At 38.6% G+C, this 14,735-nt stretch overlaps 1 protein-coding gene across 2 annotated transcripts in view; it reads right to left on the bottom strand.

Moving 5' to 3' along the window:
• Positions 1-14,735, bottom strand: part of AACS (acetoacetyl-CoA synthetase) — a 46,614-nt gene that overhangs the window by 19,456 nt on the left and 12,423 nt on the right. For both annotated transcript variants that reach the window (XM_085321045.1, XM_085321046.1), the window contains exons 5-8: positions 9,758-9,855; positions 5,220-5,334; positions 4,580-4,661; positions 1,923-2,070 (exon numbers count right to left, since the gene is read on the bottom strand). In XM_085321045.1, the coding sequence (XP_085177171.1) occupies positions 1,923-2,070; positions 4,580-4,661; positions 5,220-5,334; positions 9,758-9,855 (443 nt within the window). The remainder of the gene's footprint in view (positions 1-1,922; positions 2,071-4,579; positions 4,662-5,219; positions 5,335-9,757; positions 9,856-14,735) is intronic.

A 14,735-nucleotide genomic window follows, 5' to 3' on the forward strand; every position in this document is an offset into this window, starting at 1 on the left:
AACACTCAGCCTCACTTTCAGACCAACAAGTTGAATGTCTTTACCTTAGCTCATCTCACCCTAGCCTCAGGTTTAGGTTTAGATTTTCCAGAGAAACACACTGAAGAGCTGCAACCCCACTGCCACTGGAAAGGGGCCTCCGAGGGAAGAAGAATGGCTGAAAGAGGTTGTTACAGGTCTGCTGTTCTGTCAGGATTCTTCTTCCCTCGGAGGCCCCTTTCCAGTGGCAGTGTAGCTGTAGCTCTAAGTTCTTTCTCTCTGCTGGTGGCAACTCTAACCCTAACCCTGTGTGAAGTGAGTTAAGGGAAGGACACACATGGTTGGTTGGTTAGATGTTGTTGTTGATGGAGGAGTGGTTTGGTCGAGCTTTCCTTCTATTAGTGGCCCCTTTGCCTTTGTCCAGGCCATGCTCTGCTGTGTCTCTCCCCCAGCTGCAACCATGACACAAAACATAGCCCAATGTTGGCTCAGCTAAGGGAAGGACAGGCATAGCTCTCACCCTCGGAAAAGGCTGTCACAGTACAACCGTGTTKAGCTTCTATGTAAGGAATATGCTGCCAAGGCAGTCCTGCAACAGCCTTTTCCAAAGGTGAGAGCTATGCCTGTCCTTCCCTCAGCTGAGCCAACAACACTGGGCTATGCTTACTGTTATGGTTGCAGCTTAGGGAGAGACAGACCATAGAGGGGGGTGGACAACAGCAAAGGAGCCTCTAACAGAAGGAAAGCCCTACYGAAACACTATTCTTGCAACAACCTGTTCCAGCCAAACACGCAGACCTCTCCTTCCTTCACCTCACACTACAGTTAGGGGTAGGGTTGGGGCTGGCATTTGCAGAGAAAAAGAGCTTAGAGCTACGGCTGCACTGCCACTGGAAAGGGGTCTCCAAGAGAAGGAGAATCCTGCCAGAACAGTAGACCGGCCACTACCTTTTCCAGCCAAACACCAATGCACGTCCCTTCCCTTGGCCAGCCCCACACTATGTTCAGGCTTAGGGTTTAAAGAGAGACATCACAGAACTGCATCTGCACTGCCACTGGGAACACAGCTTCAAGCAAAGGAAAACCCTGCCAGAAATGCTGTGCTGGGAAACAGTAACAATRTTTCCTGTAGGTATTGATTGATGTTCAATAGTAGTCATGCAATTTTTATTTGCACAAGTTGGCACACTTTCTGCAGTACTTTCTGCCTGTCTCCAGGCAAATTGAAGTATCAGAACTCTGCTTTTCATAGAGGTCTGTACCAATGGTAGATTTGAAGTTCAAATGGTACAGCTGAGTGATGTCATCATAACTTGAATTTAACGAGTCTCCTAGAACAACTTTCTTTTAGAATACAAACAGCAAATGGAAAGCGTGTTAGCATAGGTTAACTTGACTTCAACTTTGTGTCTTCAGTCACAACAAGACACTGCCTAGAACAAAGTTTCTGTACAAAGCAATAGCGATACCTGAAGACTTAGCTAACCTCCTAAATTCCTTTCTTAGAGAATGAKAGCTGAAGGTGAATATGCTCTGAAATGACAACCCTCAGGAGTGAAGCAGAAATACTGTAARTGAAGTGCGCAAACATTGTCATAGTATCCAAAAAGCAGTTTCAAGTACCCTTCCAGTTCTTTGGCTTTTCTAATACAAATACCAGTTGTGACAATTCTACTAGTGCCTTTGTGACAGACATTTGCCCCCAAGTAATTGCTGAAGTCTCTGAAGGGTCTCCATAGCAATCTCCAAACCAAATTTTATATCCTTTAATCTGTATTTGCTTTCCACCACTCACCTAGAAAACAGAAGTTTTATTTCAAGTTACTGAAAATCTCTCAGCAATCTACTCTTCTTTAAGAATTACATTATGAAATAGATACTGTTAAAGAGAAAACGTAACCCAGGATAAATAAGACAGAATAGCTCCAGGAGAAAAGACATACCCCTGCTGAATGGACCATGCATTTTGGTGCCCCTGTTGTTCCTGATGAATACATGATAAAGAGAGGATGACTAAAAGGCAGCTGTTCAAACTCCAGCTGAGGGGCCTGGTCTCCTTTCCCAGTAGCAAGGAAGTCTTCTAAGAAGACACTGCATAAGAGAGGAGGGAAAAAAAAAACATTTCAATTTTTGAAAGCATTACCTCATCCCATATACARGATGGCCTCCAGTTCTACTAGCTCTTACAATAACCTACACAACTGGACTATGTATATTAGTTTCACTTCTAGTCTATTTCTGCTCATTTGAATCATTAAATTGTTTTGTTTCCTGTTTGTATTTGTCAATAAAACATTAGTATAACACTAATATGTAAAACAGCAAAATCAAGCCTATAAATCTGGACCTTAACAGCTTAACTAGAGGTAGGTTKTCAGTGGAGGCTTGGCTTTTGGAAAGGAGCTACACAATAGACAGGGCTTATTCACAGATGGCTTATGCATCTTGCTTATAAATCAGGGCACAAATGAGGAGAAAAAACTGATCCCACAAGGTCTGTTAGTCAAGGTACAGTGCCATACAAACACAGATACTGAACTTGCAAAACAAACTTGGAGCCAGAAGACCCATGCTGACTAGGCAGAGCGCCAGTGTGGATGCCTCTGCACTCTACTCCCAGAAACAGAACAGTAGCAAGGGATACAAAACCTCTAGAATCTGTTTCACACCCAGGCAAATCAGATCCAGAGGAACTTACAAGCTCAAGCTCAGCATCAGCTGAATCTTGCTTGGAGCAAGCCAAGTATGTGCTGTGTGCCCAGTTCCTCAAGGCCTTTTTAACTTGCACACAGCAGTGGACCCAAACTGATTTTCTGCCCTTGCAAATATTATACCAAAACATGCAAGCTCTGATAGCATAGAGGAATGCAAATAGAGATACTAGAGCAGGCTTTAAATGGAGCTCAGACACATCAGCAATATCAGCTCCGATAACTTTGTCTACTGCAGAGAACATCCTAGTCTCCTCCATGCTCACCCATTACTAGATGGAAAAAATTGCCTGTACATGAGGAATTTTGGAATATAGGATCACATCGTATAGGACAGCTTCCCCTGCTGTATTACAGGCACAGCAGTTGCAGAACTGGTAGGGCAAAAGCTTTCCCTGCACTACAACCAGAAGAATGTTCCAACAGACTCAGGGGATAGCTAAGCTGTCCCTAGGTACATCCCTTGGTACAGCCAAAAATGATGGTGGTGTTTATAACAAAAAAAACCCAACACTTTACCTGTAGTATCCAGCAGTCACACATGAAAAATAGTGGCAAGTAAAATACAGGCTTTTTAGTGAAAATAGCTTGTTTTACAGAATAAAGTTATATTAAGAGGATAGTGYTATTTACAGGATGCTCTTATTTTACATAAGTTTTTCTCATAAAGTTAAACACATGCAACAGACAATGCAAATGTACTCCAGAGAAAGAAAAGGAAATGGAAGCTATTAATCAGGTGCTGTCAAGCTGAAACTAACAGGTAAATTCATTTAAAACAAATAGTAATATTTAATATTTTTCTGTGTAGAAATATGTCTTGCTATGTCAAAGCTAACAACCTTGGAGGGCAGGGGGCATAAGTAAGAGTATTGTACTCAAAACAATTTAGTTGTTCACTCCAGAAACATCATACATGTTGGCAGTACTCTTGTAAGAAAAGAGYGCAAAGGAATGAGTAGACCATAAGACAGAACACAATGTGGGTATCTTAAACCTAGTGGATACCACAGTCAGTAAATCCACACGATGCTGAAAACCACAGCACAACTTGTGCAAATGCAGCCTAGTCAGTAGTACAGCACTGTGCCCAAATTATTGCAACATTGAGGAAGCAGGGAATCTGCCTATATCCCAACCACAGTATGTAGCAATCCCATAATCAGTTAAAGGAAAACAAAACTTCACATTCCTCTCCTAGTTCCACTGTAGATACAGCTCTGCTGTAAAGAATATTTAATAAAGTTTTAGTTTTAATATTAAACCAAGTATTCTCTCTAGAACAGATGCTCTTCCACCTGCATTTGTACCAACAGCTGCTCCACTCTCACCAATGAAAGAGGCTAGAAGTGCCTCTTTCCTGGAAAAACATAGTACAGCTCTTCTTTCTATCCAGATACCACTAGAAAGCATTCTCCTGATCAGAGCAGCTGGAGGCGGCASAGGAAAAGCTAGCAGTTGTTGCCCAGCCGCCCTTTGCTGCATGAGAACACACTTCAGTTCAAGCCTGGTCACCCCATGTATGGTGACCATGATCAAGTTAACTGCTATGTTCTCCAACATTATTAAAGAGGGTARAACCATCAGAGTAACAGATGGAAAGGTGGGAAAACTAAACTCTGGACCGAGTTTTTCTGGACTTCGTCATCCCCTGACAAATTCTGTACCTCCCCAACTTGAAGGGAAGAGAAAGGATCATTTCAGACACAACCCTGTTGAAAATCATTCCAACACTGCAAAGTTTTTTCATTATTCAATATAAAGCTGGACTCGCATCAAGAGATTTGGCTAACTTCTGGCTTTCACAAGTTCAAGAGGTCAGAAAGGTTCAATAAATCTCATCCCTAGCTGGGACAGTAGCAGCTCAAAAGCTCATTTTATCCACTTACCTGTTTGGAATCCTAGAAATATCTATGGTTTCTCTTGATGAAACATAAGGAATCACCACCACTTTTTTCAGATCTGGAAGCCCTGGAAGAAAGATATTATATAAAATGTTACTTCCATTTATATAAGCCAAGTCTTTTCTACCTGATTGGATTGTATAGTGTAATATACAATAATGGAAATATTAAGTGTTAAGAAACACCAAAAGACTAAGTTTTTACCTAAATAAGATTCCTTCATTATTGCCAACCTTAAAAAAAAAAAAAAAAGCATAAAATCAAAAAGCTCTAATTCTGTACTATTCCTTTAGTAGCTTTCAGTAGCACTTAGTATCAGCTTGAAAARCAAAAGTATCACTATTCTCCATTCCCTCACTTATGCTACCTGCTGATTTATACTGGTATAGGCACTAATGTATTTAAACTAAGCTAGCAAGAGACTTATAATTAAGCAAGCAAAAGACTAGTTTTTACTCAAATCAGTTCTGCCATTCTAAGTGAGATCTCTATCCATAAGGATACTGTAAAGGATCAAGGACAGGGACAAGCAGTCAGAGGTGGAACTTCTCTCAGTGACAGTACAGGCTTTGAGCACTCATAGAACCACAGCACAGCTGAGATTAGATGGCATGCAGTGAAATACCTTTTACCACACTGAGCAGTTTTTCCAAGTGGTTATGTTCTTTGCCATTGTATACAACAGCTTCAACAGAGAAGATGAGCTTAGGCTGAATTTGGGAAAACCTGTCCAGGACACCCTAGGGACAAAACAAGGAAAAACAACTTAAAAAATGAATTGCTAAACCAGGAAAGCCTACTGGYTGATAAATGCAAATCTTGTTTGAAGCAAGGAGTAACGATAGAAATTGGCAGAGTTGTTGAAATTCTTGCCTACTTGTCTTTCACCCACCCAAGATCTTCAAGGCACACCAGGCTRGCAACATCCTATCTATTTCATGACCATCAATCAATAACAAAGGAAAAATCATTACAGATCACARAACATCATTCACTGAAAGACCAAGTTTACAATGGAATCTAAGCACTTCAATCATCTTGAGAATGAAATTTATAAATTAGTCTAAAGAGAATAAGCACCTGTAATGTGAGTAGGAGTTAAGCACTTACTTGAAGGCCCACTTATTTGAAGTGAAAGACACTTTAGACTACTGGAGGAGGCATTTATATATGGCAAGGTGGCACTTCACATGAACTCATAGCTTTGTTCTGCTAAGATTAGCAAGGGAAACTGTTCCACTAGTCTTGTATCAGCAYGCCTAGATATTGCAAACATACACATACACCACTAACAAGATAGCCATAGTTCCTTTAGCACCCTTGAGGCAGGACATGCTCAAGTGCTAAATCTTCAGGTGTCTTCTCCAGTTAAGACTGCTTTCAGGAATTTACCACAGCTATTACCAYATTTTAGAGATTTGTCATTTCTTTTATTTTTCCATATACACTGCATGCCACAGCCTTCCAGAAATTGATTTCTTTGTATTGAACAAGGAAAAAGCAAGTCCTTTTAATAAAAGCTTTCAGGACAGAGTTCTGCTCATCCCTCTCTAGTTGCATTACCTGAAACATTAGGAACCACAGGATTACTCAATATTGTAAAGCTGTCAGCTGTTTAAGAACAGTCTAAATCATGTTGCAAAAGTAGACAACTTCAGTCACATGCTTGTTCTTCCCCAAACCCCATATCCTTACCTGTATCTTGGTTTATCTTCTACTTTATAGCCAAAAAAAAGAGTCTAATTATAGTCAAATTAACAAAACAATGCCAAAAAAGTCACAATCAACTATTAAATATCATCTTCCCATGTTGGGCTAATCAGGGTTGCCAGAGAGCCTACTTCAAAAGTACGGAGCATGAAGTTGAATTTCAAACTGCCCTAAATTTGTTATCATACCCATTTCTTTGTATCCTTTTTGAAAACTGACCACAGAGCATAGATCCATGCTGAACATGGAACATTCTCCTTGCCCTTATCCATGCTGCCTGGTGTTCAAAAATGAAGATCAAGGAGATGACTAAAGGTATCCTAACAGAAGAGGACTACAAATTGGAAACTGAGACAACTATAGTTCTCAGGGTCTTATTAACCCTGTTAACACACCCAGCTGTATTCATTAGCACTGGCAGGATCAAATCCCMCAGGGCAGCTTGGTGTGATACAAAGGGAATACAAACAGATGGAACATGTAATTGCTACACCGGAACTTTAATCCAACCAGATGGCTCAGCAAGGAATTGCTTTCATTAAAAGCTCAGGTATACCAGATATGGTTTATTCTATCTGATGAGCCTCAAATCCTGTACTGAAAATAGCACAGGAATGGAGCTGCACTAACTTTACTAGGTCTTACCAAGTTTTGCACGTAGTTCTAACAGAATTTCTTCTTAAACTTACATGCCCAACAGTCACTTATGCAAGGCTGAAAAGAACCACTTTACTACACGCATATACCTACACAGACAAGGATAACCAGAGAAATTAAGCAAAAGCTGCCAAGGGTGGCATTCTGCGTGGGAGGGAATTCACTGGTTCTCTGACAACAGGTTTCCTGAGTGCTTGCAAAGCCTTCAAACGTATGGTATTCACAGCCTGCAACACGTAGGCAGTTCTGAAAAGTAACTGTACAAACATCTAGATACAATTAGCTTTGAAATTAAATGTTGAAAACAATACATTTTTTCCAAAGCTTGAATATGAGGTATTCATTTGTTAACAGTAGAAACAAAAGAAGGAAATCTGCTCTGYAGGATGAAAGCCAATACTCTGGAGGACCTCTGCTGATCTCCCTCAAGATTTTAGGTTTTGAATTCATGYCAACAAATAAGAATAAGTGATATTGATAGCACTGCTGCTCCAAGGCTAAAGCTTCATTAAAAAAAGCTATCACAAAAAAAAAAAAAAAGCTGGTCACTGAAAATAACAGCACATCAGCATGGACAGAAAGCATACCCGTACTCTGTAATACAAGCAAAACAATCCTCCTCCAGAGGAGAGATCAAATCACATTGCAAAGAAAATACTCCATACTGTTATTTTCTGAGCAAGCAGAAAATACTTGTAGAACAGACTGATCATTGTATGCTGTAATGATTAAGTTTTTCAAAATGATACAATCCCAAATGCAAGCAAATGGTATGCTGCTGCCCTCTAGTGCTAATCCAGGGAYAAGTCTTCTACAATTCAGCCAGCTACCAGTATTAAACATCAAGATTTAGGACAAACTGCTTAAAAATGTTTTGTGTTCAGCAGTACACAGATAGTACATTCTCCAAGTATTTTCATGTAAATATTTAGATAGAAGAAAGAGATTCAACATTCCATTTTAAAGTTAYTTGCATCTGCTACTGCTTGTGATATGCTAACAACTTTCCAAAAAATAAAGCAAGATATACTCCCAAAGCATCCACTGCACACTGAATATCATGACTGCTTTTACCATATTTTATTCCAAGTCTTTTTCCAATTTCATATTTACTCAAAAGCTAAGCAACTATTCTAACACACCCTTGTCAGGTCCAATGATACACATGCTTCAGGGTCAAGCTGCAAACATATGTATGACTGSCAGCTTAACACAGTTCTATAAATCATAGAATTGGTAAGGTTGGAAGGGACCTCTGGAGACCTAGTCCAACTGCCCCCTCAAACAGGGTGACCTACAGCACATTAGACAGGGTTGTATCCAGGCAGGCCTTGAATATCTCCAGAGAAAGAGACTCCCTAAATCAAAACTCAAATTACTGTAACACCAAAAAATTTTAATTATATGGAGTAATTTGACCATATTCTATTTCAACTGCACATTTCTCTAAGCAATAATTTTCTTGCCCTCCTTCACATACAAAAATCTGTTCCTATATTGAAAAAAGGAGTTGATTCGGCTAGTGATACCAGTCTGAAATCCCTCATCTTGTTGAGGAATATAATACCTTTTAGAAAAAGGGTAAATAGGTGTTGCTCAGTTTACTTACACAAGAGGTACATGAAAGGGACTACTTATGCAAAGAAACTGGAGTGTGGGTAAGCAGCTTGGGAAAGATTGTWGAAGGGCTAAACCCCAAGAAAAACCATATGACTCAGCTCTGTTACATTATTGTTCATTTGCACATGTAATAATAAAAGCTTACACGGACAGTGGATCTGCTTGAAGTTCTCCCAGAGAGCTGGTTACCTAATGATACTCGAACTACAGTGCTGAAAGTCATGACATGAAAACAAGGGTTTTCATTCAGTTTGTGGCAGTTAAACTTGGCAAAAGAGGATGATCACCAAAATCAGGGCTACGTAACACTGTTTCCTCTAACCGCGGTGCTATTCTGACTCCTTTGACCACACTGTTTAAAAGGCAGGCCCTTATAACACTTAAATATCAGAATTCTAGAGGACAAACAGCTTTGATATGCTCACAGTAATCTAAAAAAAGCAGGTATTCCTTTCTTCTGCTGCTTAGTTATATATTTTAATACTCTCATACACTTTTGAGTATTAGAACTAAAAAGATCACTGGAAGGAAAGGAGTAGGTACAAACATCATGGGCCAACACTAGAAGTTATCCCCAAGACTAAATGTCACTTCTGCAGTTAAACTAACTTTAGTACAATTGTGAAAAGTCATTATGTGTATGCTTGAGCTCAACTCATTGCCATAGGAAAAATGCCTCTCACATCAACCATGACTATATTCTYAGACTATTTTTACTTTGCTTTTTGGGGGGCCACTAAGTAGCTTGTTGCTTCCTCTGCTTATGACCTATTAGGCCACTTATCAGCAGACTTATCTTGTCTGTCCTTAGCCATGACTCTGCTTTCTGGTGATCCATYCATGAGAGAATAAACCAAATCCCAGTTCCACATTGCAGTGAGTAAGCTATCAGACCGCAGCATATTCTTAGCTTGGCCTTGATTTGAAATTGAGGAGTAGAAAGATGAGATCTTCAGCTTGGGTATCTGGATATCTGATTTTGATTAAYGGTAATTAGGCTTTCAGGTCCTTTGGCAACTTTGATTAATCTCAGGCTAAGTACCTTCCCCCGCTAGAAGAAAGCCACAAGGTGGCAGTAAGAATGAAGTGAACAAAATCCATTTGCCATTAATTCATCACTATCACATTTGTCAGAATCATAGTTTTTTTGGAAGACACAGTAAWAAGGCTACTCACATTAGTGCCAAAATCTGGTGATGTTGAACTCCAAATAGCACCAATACTTGCAGCAGCCAGCATTGCTTCCACAGCATGAATGCTGTTGGGTAAGTAACCTATAGCAGAAATTGAAGAGTTAGATGTGGAAGAAACCTAAAAAATGATCAGTATTTACAATGTTTACAATTTACAATAGCCAGTTCACAAAAAAAAAGAAAAAAAGGGGGGAGGATCTAGACCAAAACATCATTTAATTAACTCTGCAAGTTTGCCACATCTACTCATGAAGTCCTCATTCAAAGTCTAAYCACCACAGTGATAGAAATGATAGAAATAACTCTAAAGAGAGCAGTTACATCAGATGATATCCACAAAGTTACTCTCAATCTACAAGTGTTTATTGATGAAACTCAGGATAAGAAGAGGCAAATAGAAAAGACTAGGAGAAAGTAATTCAGAAGACTGAACAGGCTACACAGACTATGAGCATAGCACCACGCAATAGCAACAGGCCATTACTATGAAGACTAAGCATTTGGAAGGAAAAATTAGAAATGCTCAATAGTACTTAGAAAGGCAGGGATCTCAAAAGGAGTTTGTTGATCTCTAAGGTTGTCTTACACAATTAGGTCATGTCACAACAGATGTCTTTCTCAAACTCCTTCAACACATTCTGTACTCAGCTGTTTAACATACCCAGAGGAAAACATTTCATTGCTTGCTTGGTAGAAGTGACATAAATAGCCTGGAGAGATCAGGTGACTTTTACCTGGCTTAATTCTAATTGTAGTCAACATATACATGCTGACATACACATGTCGAGTGCATCTGAAAGCAACATTCTACATACAGACATYTGGAGCAGAGAGTAGACCAGATTTTCTTCATATTTGTTTTATGCTTTAAATACATTAGAAGTTCCAAAGTAAAGGTTCAGTTTTACATAGCTAAACTTTCAGGAGGCATTTTCAAAATTTTAAATACCAACAAGCAAAACCAGTGTCTCTGCTGAAAAGGGAATATGGCAGGACCAGCAACTCATCAGAAAGYCTGCTACATGACAGAGGATGACTGTCAATTGATCAGAATCCAACTTACCAATCAAGAACATACATCCAAAACTCACTTAAATCACAGTAAATTAGWCTAAAGATCTGCATTTTCAGATAAGCCTTTTAAACCAATGGAATGATGTCTAAGTACTTAAAAGAAGGTAAATGATTGGCCTAATTGACATTTAATTAGAACTTTGTTTGAAAACAGACTTAAAKAGCAATAAAAAATGCTTTTCAAATGTCTTTTACAAAGCTGCTGAACTCTTACAGGTCCCAGACTTGTGTAAGTTGCAGGTACTCCACAGTTTCTACAAGGCAGCAAAAACTCACTAGTGCTTGGCTCTTCCAGACTGAAAGATACATACTGAAGTACTTTTCAGGACAGGAACTAAACCCACAGATTTTAAGTATATAATTTCTATTATGTTTTAACTTTATCAAGTAACAACACAGTTTGATTTTTGCCAATTTGTCTACACAGTTTGAAAAATTCATCCTTTTCCAAAGGCATAAAGAATAGTTTATTTGAATAGTAGGTCTTAGACTGTTTCTTCCTCATGAGTCAATGTAAAATTGGTTTTATTAATCAGGCTTGAACAAATTCAGCTAATTTGTAAACCGCTGTGCTTCTGGGAGTATCAAGTTCAGTATCTTTGAAAATAGTGATTTATACCTAACATTCTCTAGAAAAAAAGAACTCAGTTTTTCTGAGTTGTAAAAACCTCTTGGCAGGTTAAGATGCAAGTTGTTCAYTATAGCTGCCTACAGTTTGTGATGTTCGGTTCTGGTCAGTTAAGTTTGTAAGTACATACAGTGCAGCAAAAGCTCATTTAAAAAAAAATGAGGTAAATCTTCCTCTAGAAGAATTATTTGAAATCTACAGAGCAAAACTGCCTAAACTGTACTTGTGTGATAGAAACAGTTTAACCGATGCTACATATTTCCACTTTGCACTTCTTACACAGGGTTATCAAGAAGTTAGATAGCACTGAAGACTAGATTTCTCCAAGCTTTGGAGCAGTGTGATTACCTACCCATACTRTAGAAGCATTAGTTCTACTATACACAAGTTTTCTTCACTATTCCTATAAAAGCCCTCCAGGCAAGTATATGCATCTTTACTGTTCTGAACCAAACAATTAAATCATTACTTTCATTTGGTTTCAAGGTTGAGAGTATCAGCCAAAAGGTATGAAACATGTAATGCAACTTAATCTGCTTTCCTGCACCTTTATGTGGCTGTTGAAGCCAAACAGCCTGCTGGCCAGATTTTTCACATTGTTATAATCTCAAACATCACACATGAATAGAAGTGTGGTTTTGTTCCAGAAGATCCTCCAAACATAGCAAGAGAAGAAATCAGGTTATTTGTCCCTTAACAGCTCCCATATCCAAAAGTTGCAAATTGCTTCTGTTGGTCTTTCAAATTAAAACAATTCTCAGAAAGAAAAGTGTTTTCTTCCTTTCTCACATCAGGGACTCTGCAAACCAATTATAGCTAAGTAACTATCATACTTGTAAAATACTCTGCCTTTCATTATGCACCTTGAGATATCTACTGAATCCTCAGAGCATTCAGGAGTTTGGTACAGGTCATAAATGGCTAAAACTTTGTCAATAGAAACTTGCTGACAAAGGAAAATACAACTTTCCTTTAATTGGATTCCTTTTAGGRTTCACAGAACAATGACCTATGTACAGAAGCTCTACGCTACAGATGAATGGCACAGCTAATTTAATTATTCATTTTATGTTTGTTCATATATTTAACTAGAATCTCCATGTCCCTTGATATGTTATTTCAGCAAAAGATGAGAACTGGTGCATCTTAAAGGTAAGGTCTATAAAAGATGCATCTCAGCAGAACCCTCCCCTTTCTTGAAGCTGGTCAGAAGGGAGGAAACCGTTTTTTTTTTTTTTTTTTTTTAAACTAGAAAAAGGAAGGTTTTTCATTCTCTTTGAGGGAACTAGAACACAACTGAATAGAGTGCTCAAAACACACAAGTTGTGAACCAGCAGCTAGGAATTCAGTTTGTAATACTAGGTCCTAGCAGCACTCCTGAGCCAGACATAAGTTTTCCATAAAGACAAATTGGGAAAAAAAAAAAAAAAAAAACCACCTTTTACCTATGACAAAAACTCTAGGCAGGACAAGTGATATTTTACCAATACTGTAGGGATTTTTTTTTAAAGACACTTTACAGCTCCATCTACTCTGGACAGTGTTTTCTATTTAATCACTATTTGATCTAGTATGTGCTGAAATCTAAAGTGTACATGTTCATTCATACTACAGTACTTTATCATCAGAACAGACAAAAGCCATAGCCAAGAAGCATTGGGTGTAGTCATGCTGGAAACTATAGCAAATATTCTCGGAGCCAGGAACACATTCTCTGAAAGCCTCTAACACCTTCATAAAGCAGCATAAATGTGTACTCAAATAGAGGCATCCAAACATCTCTAGCAATCTGAATACAAAAAAGAAAAAAGACTCAAAGATTTAGTTTAAGCTTTGAAAGAATGCAAAAGGAAGAAAGAAAAGCAGGGAGCGGCAATCAAAATACCCTCTCAATGGCTCATGTGATTGATGCACCCTGGCTTTCAAACAGAAAGGAGAGAATTTCAAAGATCAAAGTTTTAGCTCCTCTGTTTGATATCACTAATAGCATTTCATACTCTTGTAGGATTTTTAAATGGTCATCCTACCTAGCACTATTGCAGCCTCAGACCATTAGTAACAAGCTAATCTTCTTACAAAGCTAGCTTTAAAACCCACGYAAGCAATTAGGGCTAATACAGTTACTATAGATAAAATAACAGCTTTAAACAATATAGTTTGTTGATGCTTTGCTGAGAGGGTTGTGAACACAGAAAGATTGGCTTATATATCTAGTTATATAGTTGTTATATATAGTTCATATATAACAACTGCTAACTTGTAACAGAACAAAGCCACCTACAGGGATACAATAGACACAACCTATTCCCAGATTAAAAGCACAGACTCTCCCAGTTTTATTCTGTTCCCACAGCAGTCCTTGTTAGTCGCCAAACAGACGGCCAGTAGACCACAGTACTTCACCCTTGGATTTGTGCTGCTTAGATTAGCAATTTTATCCATCTCTTCCAACTGTTCAAGCATCATTGCCAATAGTGCAAGGTATCATAAGGAAAGATGTTTTACAACACACCTGCTTCAGTTATGTTTATTATTAAATGTAATCTCCTCAGTGATGGAGAAGACAGACTAGGGAGAAATCAAGCTGAAAAAAGTGCTGATGATGCTACTTGTCCACCTACATTAACCCACCTCCAACTTAAGCATATTATTACTGTTGTGATACAATCATAAACCATTTAACAAACTAGAGGATGTGGAAATAATGAAAAGTTAAACTAGTCCTGTCCTGGGGATGACAGAGTAGAAATGAAATTCTCAGCAAAAAACTGCTAATGGTCTTGCATAAGATTCTAACAGCTCAAGATCTTAAGCAATTTTAAGAGAAAGTTGCAATGAAGAAATCAGAGCCTGGCAGGTCGACTAGGTATTAGGTAACTAACAAAGTGGATAAAGTATCTCCCTTCTACTTAAAAGATGATTCTTYGAAAGTAGTAAAATCATGCTCTAAATTGCCACTGTAAGCCACATGAAGAATCACTTTCTTCTGCAACGGAATTTTGGAACAAATTATGTTCCAGTGACTTTTGGTAAACTCTGGGGAGCCTGACCTTTGATCTCACAAGTGGGTGTATGACTTGAGCTTTTCCACCCAGCATTTAACATTACTTCTTCTATTTCAWTTTGAAATGTGGAGAACAGCCAGCAGCTTCAGCCTCCAATTGTGAAGTCACATTTCAGCCCCTCTAAAGACTGCCAGTATCATCTGGCATAGGAGAGAAACAAGTGAAAGACAAGCTGAGACCTTATCTAAAAAAAA

Source organism: Rhea americana, unplaced genomic scaffold (genome assembly GCF_003343005.1).
Source record: "Rhea americana isolate MKP2758 unplaced genomic scaffold, rheAme1 scaffold_68, whole genome shotgun sequence".
Classification (NCBI taxonomy): Eukaryota; Metazoa; Chordata; class Aves; order Rheiformes; family Rheidae; genus Rhea; species Rhea americana.